Below are 22,623 nucleotides of genomic sequence, written 5' to 3' on the forward strand. Positions count from 1 at the left end.
ATATATATATATATATATATATATTATTCTTTAATGAAGCTACAAACGTTTAGGACCTTAGTGAATATTTTGATGAACGTGTCAGAAGAGGAAGTTCTGGTCTCATCGTCCTGGGTGTTCAGTTTGTCACCAACTGTCGAGATCAACTCAAAACCTTCCAGTGATCGACGTATTGAGCCTCCTGATCTACCGTAACACACCAAACACTACAGGAGGATTGGTTACGAAATCGTAAGCGACAATGTTAGAACGGTCGGCGTTCTAATATTGTCTTAAGGGGAAAAATAGGGGCAAAAAAACCTTGTAGTGTGAATTATTGCATCAGGTAGTCAATGTGCCCATTTTCTCTATTTAAATCTAATTATTACTGAAGGGCAACATAATATACAGACTTCATAATCTACACTCTTTTGGTTGAATGCAGTATTTATTTCCACTTTGGCTTTATGTTGTTTAGTTTTTTTTCAAGTAAATTTTTTGTTAATGGAGACTGAGAATCCATTTTATTTTTGTTTTTGGTAGTTTTGTTTATTTTGTTTATCAGCTCCAGTGTTTAGTGTTCCTTTTGAAAATAAAGTGTATCTATCTTTGGCAGGAAATCGCATGCGTTATTACGTCATTTCCATTAAATCAGTGTAAAAAGGTCTTCAGACAATATTATCGTAATAATTTTTTGAGACAATTAATCGCTCAGCAAAATTTGCTATCGTGACAGGCCTAACTACCACCCAACACACGAAGATCTTGCTATTTACTCCACACATTCCCGAGTCACTATATCATCTCTAATTCAGGACGAACATGTCAGGAGAGATAATTCAGAAAGCTCTGCTCAAGGAAATCCCCCCTGACATGGTCCTGAAACTTTTAAGAAGCAACAAAATGGAAATATGACGAAGGATTCTTATTGTACATTGTTGAGAGGGGGGAAGTAAAGGATCTAATGATCTGTAATTGCCATTTATTGCATGAGAATAACCAAGGGATGCATATTATGCTAGAGTAAATCCCAGAGTCTCTGAGCTGAGAGTTGTTGAATGGTACCCACAGTGGTCCGCGTCAACCCAACAAACAGTGACAGCGAAGTGGTGCAGCCACATCTACTGGGGGAGAGGGAGTGAAACTGATTTAAATTTGATTTGGGGTGAAGGAGAATACAGCAGAAACAAGCTTAACAAGTCCTCCCACTTGGATATTAAAGTCCATCTTAGAGGTTCCAATGTTGTCAGAAGCCATGCAAGCTTTTAAATTTTTTTTAATTTAAGAAGTTTTTGCTTTCAAGTTGGGTGGCACAAAATATTTAATGAGCTTTATATCATGTTATAGCTATTCCCTCATCAAAAACATACCTGGTGCATTGCTTTGATTCTTTCATGCACTTATGCAGTCTATAAATCCTTTTAGTCTTCATTGAGCTGTTTTCCTAGAATTCCTTACTCCAACACACCAGAAACGGTTGGTGTGGTTGCATCATTAGGAAATCAGCTTGCCAGTCAGTTCCTAATATAAGTGACGTGGCTCTCAGAGGGGCTTCCAGATGGGGGACTGCAAGAACAATGGAGAAGAAGAAAAATATATGCTATTTGCACCCACAGTGAGCTATCTATTGCTTATTTGCAAGTATATTTAATTTGGAGTGTAATGGACAGTGTAAGCAGTGAAAGAAATCACATGGAGGTTCGCTGCAGCTGGCTAATGACATTTCTATCTGATTTAGAGATTCTTTTGTTCAAAGAATTTGAAGTGCTTTTGGTCAGCTCTAAACCCACAGCACTTTTTTCTGGGCAAACTATAATGAGAATATTTAACACTGAACAGAGATTCTACAAAACCGTAATGGTCATTGTCTTGATACCATTTATATAATAGCATATAAATATATAATATACTCGTATGGCAAAAGGAAGATGACATCAAAAGAAATGCTGTGTGCAGAGGTAAACATTTCATTTAATATTTAACATTGAAGATTTAAGGTAGATATCATCCACTGTGTGGGAAGTCAATAACAGTGGTGTTTATAGATGCAGCACAGGGGAGCGGAGGATGATGTAAGACCAGCAGCTTGGTGAAGTAACTTTAGGTTTAAGTCTGGGCTTTTCAGAGTATGAACATTTTATTGACTTGGTAACTGTGCAGCCCCTGCAAATGACTATTAAAGAAAGCATTTGCTCAGAATATTAGGTCAACAAATGTAACTGTTTTCTAGTAAAATCTAAAGTGAATATATTAATTGTTAGCACTGCTGTCTTGCATCAAAAAGATGCTGGGTTTGAATCCTGGATTGGGATGTTTATACATTGAATTTTCAGGCTCTTTTGTATGTTTGCGTGGGTGCTCTCTGGGTACTTCAGCCTTCTCTCTCTATCTGTAAAATCTTAGGTTTATTGATCTAAGTTCTCTTTAGGAATAAGTGTGTGCGTGTGTTTGTGTCTGTGTTCATTTTATTTGTCTTTGCCTTGTTCTGTGTTTAACTGATTACTTGTTCATCATGTTCCTTCCTCTTGCAAAAAGATTTGGACCAAAAGTTTGGACACACAGTTGTGTCCAAACTTTTGGTCTGTACTGTATATATATATATATCTTTTGATTGCTAGATGGATACATATATCAATTTATATATAGTAATGTTATTAACATCCATCCATCATAAACGCATTAAATCTTTTTAGATTGTGGCAGGAAGCCGGAGCGCCCGGGGAGAAACCTGCAAACAGGATGTTAACTTTTGATAGTTTATTCACAAAATTCAATGTTTCTTCCTCCTCTAAAAAAACAGCTTTGTTGTTTTGGAGATTAGTGGCAGGAGAAACCATTAGGTGGGATTTTCTGTGGAGTGTGGAGTGTGGCGTTTCTCTTCATGTGTTTGCTTCTCATGAATCCTCTTCTGCTGAGCTTGATCTGTCCCATTCGGGGTATTTTTCTTTGGGGGGAATCAGTACAATACGGTTCCAAAGTTTTTCCTCTTCTTCTAAGCTTGAACTGTCCAATTCGGGGTAGTTTTCCTTTTGCGGAATCAGTAACATCCGGTTCCAAAGTTGTTCCTCTTCTTCTGAGGTTGAAGTCTCTACAAACTGTTCTGAACGTTCCAAAAATATTTCTTCATCTTTTGACTCCCTCCTGCCCTTTTTCAGGGCGGTTTTGTGTTTGCGAACACCAGTCTTACCGCCTGGGCCTTCACTCCTGCTCCTGTGTGTTAACCCGTCCCAAAACAAATCTCTCTCATCATCCTGGGAGCTTGAGAGACGACTTAGATTTTGGGCAGAAGAAACTTCCCCAGCCGGGTCAGCTCTGTGTCTGGGAACCAATGGAAACCCGTCCCAAAACAAATCTTTCTCATCATCCTGGGAGCTTGAGAAAGGACTCAGATTTTGTACAGAAGAAACTTTCCCAGCCGGGTCAGCTCTATGTCTGGGATCCGATGGAAGCCCGTCCCAAAACAAATCTCTCTCAACAGGTACTGGAGGTACTCGGAGGTACTTGGAGGTACTTATGCCTGAATCATTTCCAGGAAAGAAATGGTTGAACACTTTCCTCATCCCTGTCGTCACCAGATATCCTAGTCCAAAACCAATTGGGAAAATTAAAGGGTATGGCATTTTGGAAACACAAAAATTCTCACTAGACACAAAACCTGAATCTCACTGAAACGTTTGGATTCTAACTGATGTGTTGAGATTCAAGCAGTTAAAGCCTCAGAACTTCTTTGATCTGTTGTGATGTTCATGATGTCGTCTGTGACCTCATCAGTGAGGTCACTGTGGTCCTGGGGAGGGTCCTGCTTCTGATCGTTGCTATGGGAACGAACAGATAAGTTCTGCCCGACTCAAACTGAAATTATGACCAAATATTTAATAAGTAATTTTTTTTCCCATTTATTTAACATGAATTGATTAACAATAGATTTCTACCTTGGTTTTCTGTACCTGCTGCCATATGAATTGTCTTTATCCATTATTAATTTGGTTCTGGGAGGAAATTGTTCAGATTTTATAAACATTTGCAAAACAAAATTTTCTCTAATCTTTGTTAACTCTATGTTAATGATCAAATTTAATTTGTTGTTGCGCAACATCTCCCCCCTCTTCAGTCTCTCTCCTCTCTCACTCTACTTCCTCTTCTGAGAGAGGAGATGTGCTACCAGCTCCCTGTCTATCGGGTTAATTGAGTTTCCTAAATCTGCTGGGTTTTATCCTGTCCAGAACTGAAGTAAACTCTGTTTAAGCTGGCATCGAGAAAAGATTCGCCTGGTTCCTGACGAACTACATCCAGGTGTCCCAACCTTCTTCCCCCTGTGAATTAGCCAGACTGAGCAGCCTGCAGCCAACTAGTTTCACAGAGCTCACCTGTTAACGGTCGCTCTTCTCTTTATGACAACTGGCACTTGGTACAGAACCAGGTTGGTTTTATTGACTTGGCGAGTCCCAAGGATGTTGTTTCACATATGGGCTACCAGCAACCTATAAAACATTTTCCACTTTTTCCTCTCCAGAATCAAACATCAGAGCTATTTTACAACCATCAAAGAACCTTAAGGTGACTCATTAACTGAATGTCCACAACATCTTTAGATTTTCTTTATGCTAAGTATTTTATTAGTAAGGCAGTTTTGCAAGGGTCAGTACAGCTTAATTCAGTAGCAGAAATAATCAAATAAGTAAAATCAATCATCTAGTCTATCTTTCCCTAATGCTGACACTGAGAACTAAAAAAGGGAACCTTTGAGAGAGACGAATGGAGCATGGCTTTTCAAACCCCAGACCTGGCCTGATGATGAAGAAGGTGCTGCAGCAGGAGGAGGAAGTTGATCGACGAAGGCAAGGATCTCTGTAGGTCTGATGAGCTTCTTCTCCGCATGGATGATGACAGAACGTGGGTGCTGGCAGGAAGGAAGGCACCAGTTCTTCTTCTTTGCCTTTGGTCTTTGCTTTTGTCTTTGCCTTTGTCTTCATCTTTGTCTTTGGGGTCTGAACCCAGCTGATGAGAGAAGTGCCATTTGAAGCCACATGTTGCGGGGCTAACGGGTTGGTCCCCATGTGCAGGACAGTCTTCGGCTCTGTGACCCCGGCTCTTCTTCAGCTGCAGAGTTCTTTGTCCGTCTCGATCTTGGCTCGAAGCTGCCTGGAGGATCCAACCAAAGATTCCTCTTTTGCACCCACCTTTTATAGGGTTTATCCACCATTTTGGTGTGTTTGCATTGTCTAGCACTGTTGCTGTGCTTGTTTAATTGGTTGTCTGCTCAGACAGATGATCTCATATCCATCACTGTTTTACAGACATTATGTCTTGATGTCTGTGCTAATGTCTCAGGATTGCCCAATAGTCCTCCTACGTCCATTGCCTGCACAACCTTTTCTTTGAAACATTTAAATTGTTCAACAACCTGTTTCCAAATAAGGCGCTGATCATCTCTGTTGTCACTTGATGTCACTTGAGTGATTCATTTTAAAGATAACTTTATTTATTATTACTGTTAAACTTAAATCTCCAGCATGGGGAAGTGGGATGAGCTCGAGTTTTCTTCACAATATTTTATACTACCTTGTTCTGAAATTATCAATAATGATGTAATTTGTTGAACAACTAATATTGGGATTGATTAAACTCAGATCTTAAACAAATAATAATTGAATAGAAAAGTATCACATATATGTATATGTACTGTATATAGATCTATATACTGTATATACTGTATATATATATATATATATATATATATATATATATATATATATATATTATTCTTTAATGAAGCTACAAACGTTTAGGACCTTAGTGAATATTTTGATGAACGTGTCAGAAGAGGAAGTTCTGGTCTCATCGTCCTGGGTGTTCAGTTTGTCACCAACTGTCGAGATCAACTCAAAACCTTCCAGTGATCGACGTATTGAGCCTCCTGATCTACCGTAACACACCAAACACTACAGGAGGATTGGTTACGAAATCGTAAGCGACAATGTTAGAACGGTCGGCGTTCTAATATTGTCTTAAGGGGAAAAATAGGGGCAAAAAAACCTTGTAGTGTGAATTATTGCATCAGGTAGTCAATGTGCCCATTTTCTCTATTTAAATCTAATTATTACTGAAGGGCAACATAATATACAGACTTCATAATCTACACTCTTTTGGTTGAATGCAGTATTTATTTCCACTTTGGCTTTATGTTGTTTAGTTTTTTTTCAAGTAAATTTTTTGTTAATGGAGACTGAGAATCCATTTTATTTTTGTTTTTGGTAGTTTTGTTTATTTTGTTTATCAGCTCCAGTGTTTAGTGTTCTTTTGAAAATAAAGTGTATCTATCTTTGGCAGGAAATCGCATGCGTTATTACGTCATTTCCATTACATCAGTGTAAAAAGATCTTCAAACAATATTATCGTTCATCACAATAATTTTTGAGACATTTGATTGTTCAGAAAAATTTGTTATCGTGACAGGCCTATGTTTCACTTATCATTTCTTGTTTTTGCATTACTAACAGATAAACAGACATTTTATAATTTTTTTAGATTCAGTTTAGATGCAAAAAACAAACTGAAATGATAGTTTTTAAAATAAAGATACTACTCTTCACAACTTTTATTAAATCTGTATTTCTTTGTGGATTATCCTCTCGAGATATTTTTCAACATTTATTTTCTTGGTTTATTTTGGAGATATCAGTTTGCAACTTATTGCCCATATGCTAAAAAATCAGAAGTCTTTGCAGTGGGGAAAAAAACCAGATGAAATCCAACGAGTTCATGTACTCAGACGTGTAACGGCAGTTTGTAGTTTGACGCTCTAACAGGATGAAGCATCACCACTTTGTGTGTATCAAAGTGTGTTTCAGTGACCATGTGTTGGTGTGCAGGTGTGTATGCCGGTCGGACTGCACACCCCGTTCCCAGACAACAACCTCCAGCTCATGGTGCAGTCTGGAGCTAAAGGCTCCACCGTCAACACCATGCAGGTGATGCAAGTTCACCCTCATCTTCCCACAGCGTCCTGTCCTCCATTTTATATGGATTGTGAAGGAAAAAAATGTCAACCCTCTTTTCAGCGCACTCCTAGTTCTGATCCCGTTTGTTGCTGCTCGTTCCAGATCTCCTGCCTGCTGGGTCAGATCGAGCTGGAGGGCCGCAGGCCGCCCCTGATGCCTTCAGGAAAGTTTCTGCCTTGCTTCCAGCCATACGACCCTTCACCCGGCGCGGGGGGCTTCGTTTCTGGACGCTTCCTCACAGGAATCAAACCACAGGTTCGTCCACTCGGCTGTGGAGGTGGAGGGCGTTTTGTGTTTGGCTACAGAAGGACATTATGACAGGCAGACTGTCAGATACGTGCAGGTTAAGTTGCACATGCAGCAGCAGATAAAACAGTTGCTTACTAAACGTGTCATAAATAAACTCGTTAGTAATAAAGTGAAATTATTTGGGAAGTTGTGCTACTTATATTCCTAAGACTAATAGGATTTTAGTTCTATAACATATTCTATATTATCTTTGTCCCATAAAAAATAGAATGAGCTCTAATATTAAATTGAAGCATAAATCATTGGGTTTTCCAACCACATGTTGATTATTTTTATTACTTATGTCCATGCTTGTACTTTGGCGCCTTCGCATTAATAAAAAACTTTGTTACTCCATAATCAAGGTCTCTGTATCTGTAAAGTCTTAAATTCATGAAGCTAGAGTTAAAGCATTAAAATGTCTTCAATTCATTAGAAAAAATTAAGATGGCCTTAAATATGTTAACCATAGGTCTTAAAAGTTTTGTTTTCTAGTTAATGAAATTGTAGTTTGTTTTCCTCTTGGGATTTTTCTGTCAGGCAGACATTTGAGTCGCATTCAGATATCTTTTTTGCGTTCTGTGACTCGAGGCGGTTGAGGCCACCGTTAACTAGCTGCTAATATACCTTTGCTAACTACCTAGCTAGCTTTTTTGAGTTCATCATGGTTGCAAATTTATCACCACTTGGCTCCACTACACCTGACACAAGTCTAGGTGTTGTCTGTGAAAAAAAAGGCTTGGCACCAGTACTGTATAAAATATGCTATTTTGTTTTGTACATTTCTGTTGTGATTTCGGTCTTTAATTTAATTAATGTTCTTAAAAAGTCTTAACTTTGAGTTGGTGAAACCTGCAGAAACCCTGATGATTGTGATGTGTCACCAGGAGTTTTTCTTCCACTGCATGGCTGGTAGAGAAGGACTGGTGGACACGGCTGTGAAAACGTCCCGATCAGGATATCTCCAGCGGTAACTCACCTTTACACAAAACTTTTCCTGATGGAAACGAAGCAAATTTTAGCCTCATCATCAGCCGGTGTTGGGAAGTTGAAGTGGTTGTAAATGTGTGGGACTGCTGTGCTTCCTCTTCTCTTCATCTGCTGCCTTCTGCTCCTCAGATGCATCATAAAGCACCTGGAGGGTCTGGTGGTGCAGTACGACCTGACCGTCAGAGACAGCGACGGCTCCGTGATCCAGTTCCTGTACGGCGAGGATGGGCTGGACATCCCCAAGACCCAGTTCCTGCAGCCGAGGCAGTTCCCGTTCATCGAGAACAACCACGAGGTGTCGCAATAAACACAGACACTGACTGGCTTTCTGTGGGGAGGCTAGACTGATTTTATTTTAAAAAGTTGCTACTTTTTGGAAATATTTGTCATAATTTGCTAGCATAATTTAATATTTTTTTAAATTCCATCTTGTTGATGTTGTACTTAGGGATGTACCGCAAAACCAACTGGGGTCTGCAAAAAGAGATTTTTACTTCCAAACATCCCTGATCGCTGATCAAATGGTTGAAAATGAATAATCGCATCTTTTTTCTTGTCAGTGAATGCACCGTATCTAATCACTAAAGGCTGACAACAATTCTCTTCTACGGTGAAGTTATCAAAAGAAGGGGTCAAAGTCGGCCATTTTCACCATAAATAGCTGCGTTTAAATTACAAATCTGCACAAAGCTTTGTCAATATTTTGCTGATGTTGAAACAACATGGGCTCTCAATTGCAGTGTTTTTATTAGATATCAAACGCAATTAAAAATCACACTTGAAGTTGAATAAGTTTGTTCACGCGATAAGTCATTAATGATCTTCCGGGGCGTGCTGTGGTGGCGCAGGGGGTTAGCACGCCCCACGTTTGGAGGCCTTAGTCCTCAACGCGGACATCGCGGGTTCGACTCCCGGTCCCGACGACCTTTACCGCATGTCTTTCCCCCTCTCCTCACCCTCCTTCCTGTCTGCCTACTGTTGAAAAAATACGAGCCACTAGCGCCGCAAAAAAAAACCAAAAATTTAATGATCTTCCAACTACTTCCTGCCATCTTCCTCGTGGTTTGCAGCAGCGGGCAACATCCGCTTGTTGATCATGTGACTTGTGTGAAAAAAGTGTCTCCGTTGCAATTTTGTGAAATTAACAAATTTTTATAATGGCCAAAAGCAAAAGTCACCTCATGCTAGCGCTAAAGGTTTTAATAGGAAAATAAGTTTTTTTTCAAAATTGCATCTCTACAAACCACAAGAACATTCACTCTGCTTGTTGAAAGGAAGGAGGGAAATAAAAGAGAAGTAAATCAATTTTTTATTTTATTTTTAAAGAAGCATTCACATAAACGCAGCGTTAAAAACGAACCGTCCATCAACCACAGAACACACAGCGTCATTAAAACTCAACTTTAATTCTGTATTTAACCGTTTAAGTGAGCATTTTGTCAGCTTTTCCCCTGCTACATTGTTCTTCTTTCTTCTACTAATATAAATGCTTGTCTTATGACAAAAACGTAACAATTTCCACTCGCCAGCTTCGTTTTTTGGACAACCTGCACCAAATGCAAGGGCAAGTTTAGACCAATAAACTCCACAGTTTTGAAAGAAACATACAATAAAGAGAGGATGAAGAAAAAAGTACAAAGAAGGAAAAGAAAGAAGGAAGAAAAACAAAGAAAAGATGCAAAGAAAGATTTATTGATGGAATATCCAGAATCAGAATACCATATAAATGTTTTCAGAACTTTAAATTTGGCTTCTTCTTTCTTACGGCTGTAAAATGTGTTTTCTGTTCTTTCTTCTTCTCCTGTTGCTATTGTCACAGTTGAGCATACAGTTTTAATTTGAAGAATCATTTAAAACTTCCTTTGCCTGTGCGTCCTGTTCCTCCTCAGGTCATCAGGAGGTCACAGGACCTGGACAGCGTTCTGGCCCATTTGGACCCTCACACTGCAGCCCGCCACTTCACAGCCATCCAGCGTTGGAAAACGAAGAGGGAGCTGGCGTGTCCTCGCAGAGGTATATATATATATAAAACAAAAAAATGTTTGGATTGCTGCTCTATTTTTATTTTATGTTTTTTCCATAAATTTTGATTTGACCGTGTTTTCCGTGCCAGGAGCCTTTCTGCTGTTTTCCCAGAAGAAGTTAGCGAAACTGCGAGAGGCCATGCCGTCAACTGAGCCGCTGCCCGCTCAAGATCCCGCAGTGCTGCAGGTAAAAGTCTGTTTTAGTTTGACTTCCCGCATATATGTACAGTGTCGTCTGAACCCTTCTCTCTCTCTCTCTCTCTTTGTCTCATCAGTTGGTGAAGGACTGGCACTCTCTGGACGAAGCCGGCAGAGCCAAATACACCAGGCGGTCGTCCCGCTGCCCCGAGCCGACCCTGGGTCTGTTCAGGCCTGACGTCTGCTTCGGGTCGGTGTCGGAAAACTTCCATGACATCACCGAGAAGTACCTTCAGAACAGAGGCAACGCCACGGAGGACAGCATGGAGACACAGAGGTACTGAAAAGCAATAAAAACAACTTTTCTTAGTGGACGATTGAACCTCGCATCCTTTTCCTTCCACTTTGTAGCCGTGCACTAATCTGAGTGCTGCTAAAAAGATGAAAATAAAGTCTGTAGTTGAACTGTGGTCAGATCTGTCACCATCAGAGGCGTTTGAACACGTAATCAAACTTAGTTCAACTTCTAGGAAACTGCTTTATGGTAAGTGGTGAGGAAGTGGGGTAAAAATATGTTACGTTTCCAAATCGCTGAAAATATCCTTAAGTCCCACCTTGTTTTCATGTTGTCTGTTGCAGTCAGTGAAGCAATCTTTATCACAATATTTTACTCTTCAAATTGCTTTAAATGTTCAGCATTTTTCTTGATTTTCCTTTTGAGCTTTATGACATTTCTGCCTCATACGTACACCAAAATACCAGAGGTGGGAATATTTTACCATCTAATAATTAGATTCAAAATCAATTTTCAACTCATATCGGTGATTTCTGCCTTAATCCATCAGTGTGCAAAGAATCCTGTCTGCCTCTGCAAGGCAGAATGACAAATGGAAATATTGAAGTGGGTTTTTTTTCCTCACATTTATAAAGTTTTAAATATGAATCCGTGATTAAATGGAAGTACTCTCTCTCTCCCTGCATGTGTTTCTGTTTTGCTTCAGCAAAGCGTCACGTTTCCTCAGACAGGCTCCTCCATGGACGATGGCGTTGCAAGTTCCAGTTATCAGATGGAGTTTTTAGCCATCTGATATGTTTTTGTAGCTGGAATGTCAAGCTGAGTTACACAATGCAGGCTGACAGATGACAGATTGTTTTTTTCAATTTGAATCAGTTTTTGGGACATTTTCAATTCATTCTGAGTAAATTTTGATTGCTTTTTGGGTCATTTGAAGTCGATCTTTTGAGGTTGTTTTTAATTGGTTTTGGGTCACTGAATTGATTTTAGAGATAATTTTAGTCAATTTGGGGCTATTTTTAATCAGTATTTGGGATTTTTGTTTGTAATTAAATTTTTACTAATTTTTCACTTATAAACAGAACAAACACAAACAAAAGTGTAAATATAAACCTATCTGGTTGGCAAAGAGTAATTTACATTAAATTCAGTACATTGCACATATTACAGTAACAGTATGGCACTGGTATACAATTTACGAGTATCATTTTGGGGACTTTTCTTCTTTTTTGGTACGTGAGGGGACATTTCAAAAATATTTGCAATTAAAATGATTTTTGGACATTTTAATTAAGTTTTTAGGGCATTTTAAATAGATTTTTGGGACATTTTGAATGGTTGGTAAATAACAATTATGTTTTTTTGGCACAACCTCCCACTCTGTTCTGTACAGCTAGAATTAGATTCCTGTTTGATTGTTTCTCCTCTGCTGTAAAAGCACCTGAGTGACGTACAGTAATGAATGATTGCAGGCTGCGGCAGCTGCTTCACTATAAGTGGCAGCGCTCCCTGTGCGACCCGGGGGAAGCTGTGGGCCTGCTGGCAGCTCAGTCCATAGGCGAGCCCTCCACCCAGATGACCCTCAACACCTTCCACTTCGCGGGCAGAGGAGAGATGAACGTCACTCTGGGAATCCCCCGGTAACAACCCCTCACACTCACAACCCTTGTGTCCATCGTTATCGTTGACGTCTCATTTTAACGAGAGCCAACACCAATCTTCCAGACTGAGGGAGATCCTGATGGTGGCCAGTTCCAACATTAAAACCCCCATGATGAGCGTCCCGGTGCTGAACAACAAGAAGGCCTTGAAGAGGGCCAAAACGCTGCGGAAACAGCTCGCCAGAGTCTGCCTGGCTGAGGTCTGAGGCCGTCACAGTTTGGTTTTCTTACCAGTTTCTCTTCCTCTGTTACATGGTGCTTTACTCATCTCCTCCGCTGTAGGCTCTTTCTGTTTCTCCTTCATCAAAGCCCAGTCTTAATCTTGGGCTTTTCTTTTTTTTTTGCATTACACCATGTTGTAATGCTATTCCCTCATCAAAAGCATTCCTGGAGTGTTTCCTTGATTCTTTCATGCATGTTTCAGAAAACCTTTAATCTTCATGGCAACCGTTCAGCTGTGCTAAAACATCTGGATGAACCTAGCCCCTCCTTCGAGGACAAAGCTCCTCTCAGAGCTGCAGTTTCCAAGCTACTGAACTTCTGCCTCACAGAGCAGCCCCCCTCCCCGCCACTTCCCCACTCAGCTCCTTCAGACTAGCCAGCAGCAAATAGCAAACATCTGGTGGAACAGCTGAGCTCATTATAGGAGCTACTTCTCACTGCTCAGATAAAAATGTTTCTAAAGGGTTAATAGAGGGGCCATGTTGTGATGACTTCTTGAAGGCAGAGTTTCAGAAAGAGCTGTTCTTAAAGAGACAGAGGCCCAATTTTAAGGTTTAAAACTTCAGATTTTTTTTAAAGTCATGTTTGATATATAGAGCATTTTTATAATTACAAAACTGCACTGTATACCTGGGTAATGCACCTGAGTTTTCCCCCCATCTTCTTCAAATCAGACAAAATTGGTGTCAAACGTTTGTGCTGCTTTGTGCAGCAAAATTTTTTATTTCTGCTGCTATCATTCTAAAGATATTAAGAAAAATGTTCTCCAGGGGTCATCAGAGGTCAACCACTCCTGTAGCCCTGCTCACAATTGCAAAAATAAATAAATTTGGTGTGAAGTATTGAAAAGAATAGTTGATGATTGCTGTCGATCATAACATTGACCTCAAAAGTAGATGCCAAGCACATGTTTGGTCTTATTTTTTGTATTTCAAAAGTACAGTTTGTCTAATAGCACCCTCTAGTGATCAGAAGCTAAGACACAGGTCACCGAGATTGTTTTGGGAGGTGTTGTTGTTCATTCTAAATAAGACCTAGTTTGAATTGAATTTCTTCCAGGTTAAAATTAAATTATTCATGTTCATAGGTTAGCAACTTATAAATTAAATGAAATTCAAAGTTTCAGCATGAACAGATGTTCACTGGCCTTTAATGACCTCTACAACCTATTATTAATATCATTAAAATGATAGCAGTACAAATTAAAATTTTTCCTTCACGGGCGTGCCGTGGTGGCGTAGGGGTCGACCCGTGTTTGGAGGCCTTGAGTCCTTGTCGCGGGTTCGACTCCCGGACCCGGCGACATTTGCTGCATGTCTTCTTCCCCCTTTCCTGTCAGCCTACTTTCAAAAAATAAGGGACACTAGAGCCCACAAAAAGACCCCCTGGCGGGGTACGAGAAAAAAAAAAAATATATATATATATATAAAAAATACCTGCACAAATGTAGCACAGTTGATTGATACCAGATTTATTTATTTTTGCAAATGTGAGCAGGGCCACAGGAGTGGTTGACCTCTGATGACCCCTGGAGAACATTTTTCTTAAGATCTTTAGAATGATAGCAGCACAAACAAAGATTTTTGCTGCACAAACCAGCACAAGCATAGCCGAGGTGATTGACACCTATTTTGCTTGATTTTATAAAAGTGTGGGGTGGGGGCTGGTTGACCTTATGACCTCTAACCTTTCATTAATATCTTATAAGCCAAAGCAACACAAACAAAAATCTTTGCTGCACAAACGTTTGACACCAATTTTGTCTGATTTGAAGAAGGTGGGAGGGCAAACTTCACCGCCCCTTTCATTTATCAGGGTTACAGATAAATGATGTGTGTGTGTGTGTGTAGGTGCTGCAGAAGGTGGACGTTGTCGAGACGCTTCGGATCGAAGCTTATCAAAGACTGCAATCGTTTAAAGTCACCTTTCACTTCCTGCCTCCCGAGCGTTACCGTGACGACAAGCTGTTAACTCCCCATCAGATCCTCCACTACATGGAGACGAGGTGTGTGTTTGCATGTCAGGAAACAGTCAGAGCTAACCTGTTTGTCTTTAACCCCACCTGCTCTCATCCATCTCCACATCTACTTTCAGGTTTTTCCGTCTCCTCCTGGAAGCCATTAAAAAGCGCTCAGCCAAGCTGGCCTCCATCGCCGTGGAGACGAGGAAGGCCACCCCTGGAGATAAAAACATGGACGAGGATGGGACCGCAGGGGTCCAGGTTTCAATTTAGTTTTGTCATTATTTTTCAGTGCTCTCCATCAGCCTCAGATGTGCTCGAGCTTTTTTTTTCATTCACCTTGACATTCCGCAGAACGGCGGTGGAGAAGAGGAGGAGGAAGGAGAGATAGTTGATGACCAGGGGGATGAAGGAGACGCTGATGCGTCAGACGCCAAGAGGAAAAGCAAACAGGCGGAGGAGGTGGGGCTGAGGCTGAAACGGGGCGTGTTCCTTTGTGAAACGTAATTACACGAATTGAGGTGTCTTCCCCAATGTCAGACTTCCTGTAACATTTTCTCATGGTCGCCAACACGAGTTTCAACTTGGTTGGAATGGAATGTACTCCCAGAAACTCTGACTCAATCAGCATACGAGCAGTACACTGCAAAAACACACAAAGTCTTACCAAGTGTTTTCAGTCTAGTTTCTTGTGCAAATACAGTACAGACCAAAAGTTTGGACACACCTTTTAATTCAATGAGTTTCCTTTATTTTCATGACTATTGACATTGTAGATTCACACTGAAGGCATCAAAACTATGAATAACACATGTGGAAATATGCACTAAACAAAAAAGTGTAAAACAACTGAAAATAGCCCTTATATTCTAGTTTCTTCAAAGTAGCAACCTTTTGCTGTGATTACTGCTTTGCACACACTCTGCATTTTCTTGATGAGCTTCAAGAGGTCGTCACCTGAAATGGTTTTCACTTCATAGGTGTGTCCTGTCAGGTTAATAAGTGGGATTTCTCGCCTTATAAATAGTCATGAAAATAAAGAAAACAGATTGAATTAGGAGGTGTGTCCAAACTTTTGGTCTGTACTGTATATTAGTGCACTTTAAATAGGATATAGCAGCTTGTTTTGAGTCAATATTTCCTTAATATTGATGATAAATTACTACTTCCAATGGCGGATTATTTCACTTTTAAAATATCTTGTGAAATAATCTGCCAATGCAACAAGAACATTTTCATTAACATTAAGGAATTATCGACTTAAAAACAAGCTCCTATTTCTTGCTGAAAAGTGACCTGCTAGTCTTGTCTTATTTAAGTGTACTGAGATATTTGCAGTAGAAACAAGAACAAAAACACAAAAGCTTACTGAGGGACATTGTAGCTGTAGAATCATGGAGGGACTTTGGTTGCAACAGTTACTGGCGCCCACAATAAAGATATTATATGAACAATATATGGAGACTCAGAAACGCCAACAATGACCTTTGAAAGCAAAGGTCATTGTTACTATTATGCTTCTGCTCACTTTTTTTGAGTCCTCATCCAGCCGTATCAGTCACCGCTCTATTTGTTTGAAACATTTTGATTATTGCTCTCACTGTAGGTATGAACAGGTTTAGGTGTGCTACTTAACCTGTTTAGTAGGTTTAGGAGTGCTCACCTAAAGAGCTAGCTTACCTAAATGGAGCATTTTCCTGTCTTCCCCATTTTCAAAAGTGTCTAAAAGGAAAGGGCCTCTGCACCAGTTCGTGGATTGTTAATTCAAAGTTCCTCAACACTTAGAGTAGAAATTTTAATATGGCTCAATTAGCCAATGTCAGTGATAATGAAACAGAAGATTTTTGGTAAAAAGCAATTTTTTAAATTTTTTTATTTTATTTTATTTAGTTATTTTTTTGCAACTTTAAATTGTCTAGACCAGGGGTGACGAACCAGTTCGGCATCAAGAGCCAAGTGAAGCTCATCATCACCGTAAAGAGCCACACAACAATTTCAAGATTAGCTTCATACCACATTGCTGCTGAAAAAGCTTTTTTCTTCGTCCCTGAGGCTTTAGTGCAGTGGTTCCCAAAGATTTTCTGGGTGCCCCTCTGGATTACAATAACATAGCCCCCCAAAAAGAAAAAAAAGATCAACTGGGCCCACACATCGTTCAACCAGACATAAACCTTTACACATATTTTGTTTTCAAACTCCGCTGAAGTTTATTTCACTCTTTAGGTTGCAACAAAACACACTACAAACCATCTTTACAGTGAAACACATTTGTGTAACTGTTTGCTTTTTGTTTTTTTTCATTCATTCATATCGTTTCCCGCGACCCCCCTATGGGGCGCGCCCCACACTGTGGGAACCACTGCTTTAGTGGGACACATTTTGTTTTTTTTACAAGTGTCTTTAGATTTGGTTTGTACTCTGTTATAGCTACTCAAAGCAACTCTTCCACATGTGTCAGTGACAACAAGATGGTGATTAGATTTAAGTGTAGTAAAAATTCATTCACAGACGTACAGAAAACCTTTGAGCTCCGTCTGCCTAACTAGCAGATGTGGAAGCGACTCATGCAGAACATTTTTGAAACATGTAGGACAATTTACTCACGTGGCCCAGATTTGTACCTATTTGAGGGTATTGTGGTGACCTCTACCAGTTGCATACCACGGGTAGCTTTTATTCCTAAATGATTTAGCTTCCATCTATTACCTAAAGTCTCTCCTCCTAGACCGACAACTACTGCAGACTTGTAGCGCTAGCTTAAAACTTCACATCCTGCGCTGCACCTTATGCTGCTTTTGCAATGCTGCCTTCAATGAGTGTGGGAAATTTTGGTATCAAAGACCCGCACATGATCCGTCGAAGAGCCGCAGGTTTGCCACCTCTGGTCTACATCGTCCAATTTGATCTGGTTTGTTTGCTAAAAATCCAAACTATTGGGAGAATTTACAGAAAATAAAGTACTGGACTAGGAATTGCGCCTTGGAAAACCCCACTATTAATGGTCTTTTATTAATTATTATTATTAAAAGACATAAAGGTAATTGTGCTTTTTATTTTCCCTTTCTCATATATTTAGATTTTAAATGTCTTAATTGAAAGTAAATCGGAACCAAAGTGAAATTCCTTGTCTGTGTGCACAAACTTGGCAATAAGTCCAATTTTTGTAAAAAAAATGATAAGACTCCACATTAAAAGAAAATAAAATACCAGGCCAAAGAGTGGAAGCTGAAACAAGAATTGAAGTGAAAGCACTAAAGCTAAAACTGTTGGCAGTTTCTCTGAGTTGCAACATTTAATTTCCCTTTGAGATCAGTAAAGTGGTTTTGAATCGAATGAAACTGAAACTGAAACTCGGTAAGCTAAGCTAAAACCTGAATGCAGCATGACTGAGGGAAGTAAAAACATGGCAAAATGTCTGTTCAGTAAGGCTGAAACCAAAGAACCACAGCTGGTTAAAGCAGTACTTCTTATAGAAATGTGTTTGAAACACTTGCTTAAAGAGATTTCGCTCACTGTTCCAACTAAGGATCTAGATGAACACTTTGAGCATTTGTATGATGAAATTCTCACTGTATAATAACTCAGCAGAAATACCAGTGTTAATCTGATTGCTTTCATTTAGAACTGGGGAAAAAAAAATTCCCAGAGAATTTAGTCAGTGTAGTTGGAGACAAAAATCCTGGCGTCATGGATGTCCAAGCTGATAATTCACCTCTACTTACAGGTAGACTACGAAAGCGAAGACGAGGGCGAAGGTGGCGATGCTGAAGAGGATCAGGGCGAGGAGGAGAACAGCCAGGCAAACGCTGCGGAGGAGACCCAGCCTGAGTCAGCAGACACTGGAGAGCAGCAGCAGCAGCAGAAGAAAGAAACGAGAGTGGGGCAAGGGGGAGAGTCCTCGGTCCAGATGAGGGTGAACTCGGTTCTGTCGTCTAACTCAGCCATAAAGAGATACTCCTTCGATCAGCAGGAAGAACTCTGGTGTGAGGTGAGCCAGGTTGCACTTTAGAGAGTTACAGTAAACTACAACTAGGCCATTGGTCCATATTTGTGCAAAATGGTATACCTACATAGGAGTTCAATCAATATGTTTATTGTTATACTTGATTAATGACTTTTCTTTAATAAGTTACTTTGAGAATCTGCTATAAACTACACTAACAAGAGATTTTGGGTGCATTCTCTTATCGCTCGTATGTCAGATTTTCTAACATAAGTCAGTGAAACAGGGTGTTAATGCATCCTTTAAAAGTCTTAAATTCATGTAGCTAAAATGAAGGTATTAAAAAAAGAAGGTATAAAAATATAGATTTTTTTTAAAGAAAATTGGCCTTAATTGCAAGTCTTAAATTTTGTCTTAACAGAACTATTTAATCTTGTATTAAATGTATTTTTTTTTCTGGGGGGACTTTTCTGTCAAGCAGAAGTTTGAATCGCACTCAGACATCTTCATTGCATTCTGTGATTTGAGACAGTTCAGGTTACTGTAACTCACTGCTAGCATACCCTCGCTAAGTAGCAAGGGTATAGCTAGCTACAATTTTAATGCTAGCTATCCATACCCTTCGTACATAGAAAGGGTTCAGGGTATTGCTACTTAGCAAGGGTTTAGCTAGCTAGCATTTAAGGTGGAATCAATGAGTCTTTTTACTGGTGAAAAGAATCGAATAGTATTCTAAAATACTTAGATATTTAAGTATTTTAAAGTATTTAGCTAGCTAACAATTATATATTTGCTAGTTAGTTTTCTGCATCTGTTGTAAGCCAGTTGGCTGGACAAAATTTGTATATTTCTGTGGAGAACTTTCATTCATTGTAGTCTTGAAAACTGTTTTAAATTCGGCTTTAGAAGTCTTAAATCTGAGACATTCGGGGGGAAAACAAGAAACACCCCCTGAAGTCAGATTTCCAGCTGGAAATATTGGAACTTGCCTGCCTAGAAACTGTAAGTTTTAAACCCATAAAGGCTGTGAACATACTGAATGTAGTGAAAGGTGCCTGGTGTGGGTTAGGCCCAAAGTTTGCTCAGACTTTAAACACCCCCGCTGTTCTGTCATTGTTTCCAACCGTCAACTCCGATGTGCTAACGACTTGTATGAAACGTGACGTTTCACACAGGTGGAGCTGGAATTCCCTTTGAACAGGGTCCACTTCGACCTGACCTCGGTCCTGTCGACTCTGGCCCAGAATGCCGTCATCATGGAGACCCGAGGCCTGACGCGGTGCCTGCTGAGCGAGACCACAACCAAGTCTGGGGAAAAGCAGACGGTTCTCAACACAGAGGGCATCAACATGCACGAAATCTTTAAGTACAACGATGTACGTCGGCCGCGTTCCACACAACCTGTAACACACTTATTCCATAATTTATGCCACACTTTGACTCACTCTTGCACTGAATAACAAGAAATTACACAGTAATCTAAGAAGCATATGTCGAGGGATATATATCAATGAAAGAACCTGAAATTACAGCTCAATCATATTGGTTTATTAGTGGCATGTTCTGTTATTGATTATCAATAATGTGATGTAAAGCTTCAACTTTTTCAGACATTTCTCTCCATGTATAGACAGGTTGCATGTTCTTGTTTACAATTGGAAATTTTACACATGCGCACAACGCTGAAGGGCGATGAGATGATTGAGATGCTGCAGCATTAACTAAATTAAACCTGGAAATGTAGCATTATTAATTTAGTGCAGTGAGTCACAACAAAGGCATCAATAATGCAGAAAAACCGTTGATCAAAACCACTCGTTCTTCTATTAACTCGCTCTATACCTGCTCTGCCGATGAGCTGTCAGAGCTCATCATCTTTTTTTCAAATTGAACCGAAACACAACAAATTCTACAGCAAATCTACATGTTAAGGTTGTCAAAGTCAAGTTAGCATTACTTTTTTTTAATTAAAATGTTGTAGTGTTGACAGTTAGTAGCAAAGAACTGCATCCCTTTTCTTTCATACGTGATGATACATTTAATATTTAGCATGTTATGTTGACAACTTAACAGCTAAAGCGAATGGTAAGCTAGCACTTTTTTGCCCTCCAGCAGGGCGATGGGGGCAGGGATCTTCCGTGCATGACGTCACATTGCAACATGTCTATATTAAAATTATAATCTGATTAGTTGTTGCATTTACAAGTTCAGCCATCGTTCAAGACTTGATGAACACGGTTTAGCATTTTAACCTCAGCTGATATCCTCATGTTCCAGTTCCACCAGCTGAACAGAACTGGTTTAAGTCCAACCTGATTGTTGGAATTAAATCAGGCTGCAACAACTAAACACATCTTTGCATGGATGTGTTTAGTTGTCACATGATCAACTTGTGTCTCCAGATCCTGGACGTCAACAAACTGTACTCCAATGAGGTCCACGCCATGGCCAGCACCTACGGGATCGAAGTGGCTCTGAAAGTCATAGAGAAGGAGATCAAAGACGTCTTTGCAGTTTATGGTACGTACGTACGCACGCGCACACACACACACACACACACACACACACACACACACACGTGCAGCTATAGTCTAACTCACAGTATTACTTCAGTGTTTAAACAGGTCTGGAATTTAATAATTTTATTTTATTTAATTATCAAGTATGATGGAATTAATTTGTTTTATCTGACTTTTTCCATCCATCCACACATCCATTTGTCTATCTGATTCCCTTTTTCCCTCTTCCTTCGATTCTTCCTTCCCTCCTTTTACCTTTCTTTCCCTTCTTCCTTCCTTTTGTCTTCTGTCTTTCTCTTTCCTATCGCCTTCTTTCCTTCCTTTCTGTGTTACTTCCTTTTGTATTCCTCCTTCCTATTATCCCTCCTTGTTCCTTCCTTTTTGTCTTCTTCTTTTCCTTCCATACTATTGCATTCCTTCCTTTCTTTCTATTACCATCCTTCCTTCTAATTGCCTTCTTTTCTTTTTTGCCTTATTTCTTTATTTTGCAGATTTAATGTGTAAAGTCTGACCTCTACACCCACATCTGTCATATTTATCCTGAAAGAACCCCCAGTTACATCTGGAAATTTGAGTGTAGAAAACTCTGCAGCGTTCAACAGAACGTGCAGAACTCTTAGAGCACCTGGCTCTCAGATTGTGACTCGGTATCTCTGACCCCCGTCTGCAGGGATTGAGGTTGACCCCCGGCATCTGTCGTTGGTGGCAGACTACATGTGTTTCGAAGGTGTCTACAAGCCGTTAAACCGACACGCCATCATGTCGAACTCTTCCCCTCTGCAGCAGATGACCTTCGAGACCAGCTTCAAGTTCCTCAAACAGGCCACCATGCTGGGTAAGAAATGGAGGGAAACGCCGACGATTCAACAGTGGCTCTCGAGTCTAATATGATTTTCATACTTACGGGATGAAAATGGCTCCTGTGTTTGAGCATGTAAATGACATTCCTCCAGCTTTGGTTCACTCGTTTCAACCACAGTGCATTCAGTAGCATACAGTGGTTTGCAGAAACCTGCATGCTCAGTTTCTTACTCATTGATATCTTTACTCTTCTTTTTTTTTCTTTCACAGGGTCACGTGATCAGCTGGTTTCTCCCTCGGCCTGCTTGGTTGTGGGGAAGGTGGTCAAAGGTGGAACAGGCCTGTTTGAACTGAAGCAGCCTCTGCAGTAGGACGAACTGCTGGCAACTTTTTGCATGTTTGTTCTCTATCCTGCAGCTGAAGCGCCATTTGTCTGGAATGCAGACAGGAATGCTATGTTCAGTATGTTTTTTAAGAGTACTTTGCAAACCAAATGTCCTGTTAGAAAAGGTTTGATGTGGAGACTAATGTAACCCATTAAAGTCTTTCAGTTTTTTACAGGATAATATGTATGCCTTTAAGCATATATTGTATGATACAGTAAATAAGTAAAAAGTTTCTGTTCAAAACTTTTTAAACTGAGACTTTACTGTCATAAATACAGAATTGTTTAGAAGGCAGCCTATATCTCCATTGTTTCCTCTATCTAATGATGTACAAAGTGACAATAAATCTTAATTGTTTAGCGGTTTTGTGATTGGTTTGTAACTATAATGTACGGGTAATCTGAAAAAAAGCGGAA

At 39.9% G+C, this 22,623-nt stretch overlaps 1 protein-coding gene across 1 annotated transcript in view; it reads left to right on the forward strand.

Annotated features, from left to right (window-relative positions):
- The window catches only part of polr1a (RNA polymerase I subunit A), a 43,596-nt gene extending 21,025 nt beyond the window's left edge, over nucleotides 1-22,571 (forward strand). The window contains exons 21-37 of the mRNA XM_028008348.1: nucleotides 6,852-6,950; nucleotides 7,083-7,235; nucleotides 8,156-8,238; nucleotides 8,388-8,553; nucleotides 10,148-10,271; nucleotides 10,372-10,469; nucleotides 10,558-10,757; nucleotides 12,188-12,355; nucleotides 12,441-12,576; nucleotides 14,449-14,603; nucleotides 14,693-14,819; nucleotides 14,913-15,020; nucleotides 18,283-18,546; nucleotides 19,677-19,877; nucleotides 20,904-21,021; nucleotides 21,691-21,855; nucleotides 22,092-22,571. Of these exons, the coding sequence (XP_027864149.1) occupies nucleotides 6,852-6,950; nucleotides 7,083-7,235; nucleotides 8,156-8,238; nucleotides 8,388-8,553; nucleotides 10,148-10,271; nucleotides 10,372-10,469; nucleotides 10,558-10,757; nucleotides 12,188-12,355; nucleotides 12,441-12,576; nucleotides 14,449-14,603; nucleotides 14,693-14,819; nucleotides 14,913-15,020; nucleotides 18,283-18,546; nucleotides 19,677-19,877; nucleotides 20,904-21,021; nucleotides 21,691-21,855; nucleotides 22,092-22,192 (2,466 nt within the window). The 3' untranslated portion in view covers nucleotides 22,193-22,571. The remainder of the gene's footprint in view (nucleotides 1-6,851; nucleotides 6,951-7,082; nucleotides 7,236-8,155; nucleotides 8,239-8,387; nucleotides 8,554-10,147; nucleotides 10,272-10,371; nucleotides 10,470-10,557; nucleotides 10,758-12,187; nucleotides 12,356-12,440; nucleotides 12,577-14,448; nucleotides 14,604-14,692; nucleotides 14,820-14,912; nucleotides 15,021-18,282; nucleotides 18,547-19,676; nucleotides 19,878-20,903; nucleotides 21,022-21,690; nucleotides 21,856-22,091) is intronic.
- The last annotated feature ends 52 nt before the right edge of the window (nucleotides 22,572-22,623 follow it).

The sequence above is a fragment of the Xiphophorus couchianus genome, chromosome 23, assembly GCF_001444195.1.
Source record: "Xiphophorus couchianus chromosome 23, X_couchianus-1.0, whole genome shotgun sequence".
In the NCBI taxonomy this organism is placed as follows: domain Eukaryota; kingdom Metazoa; phylum Chordata; class Actinopteri; order Cyprinodontiformes; family Poeciliidae; genus Xiphophorus; species Xiphophorus couchianus.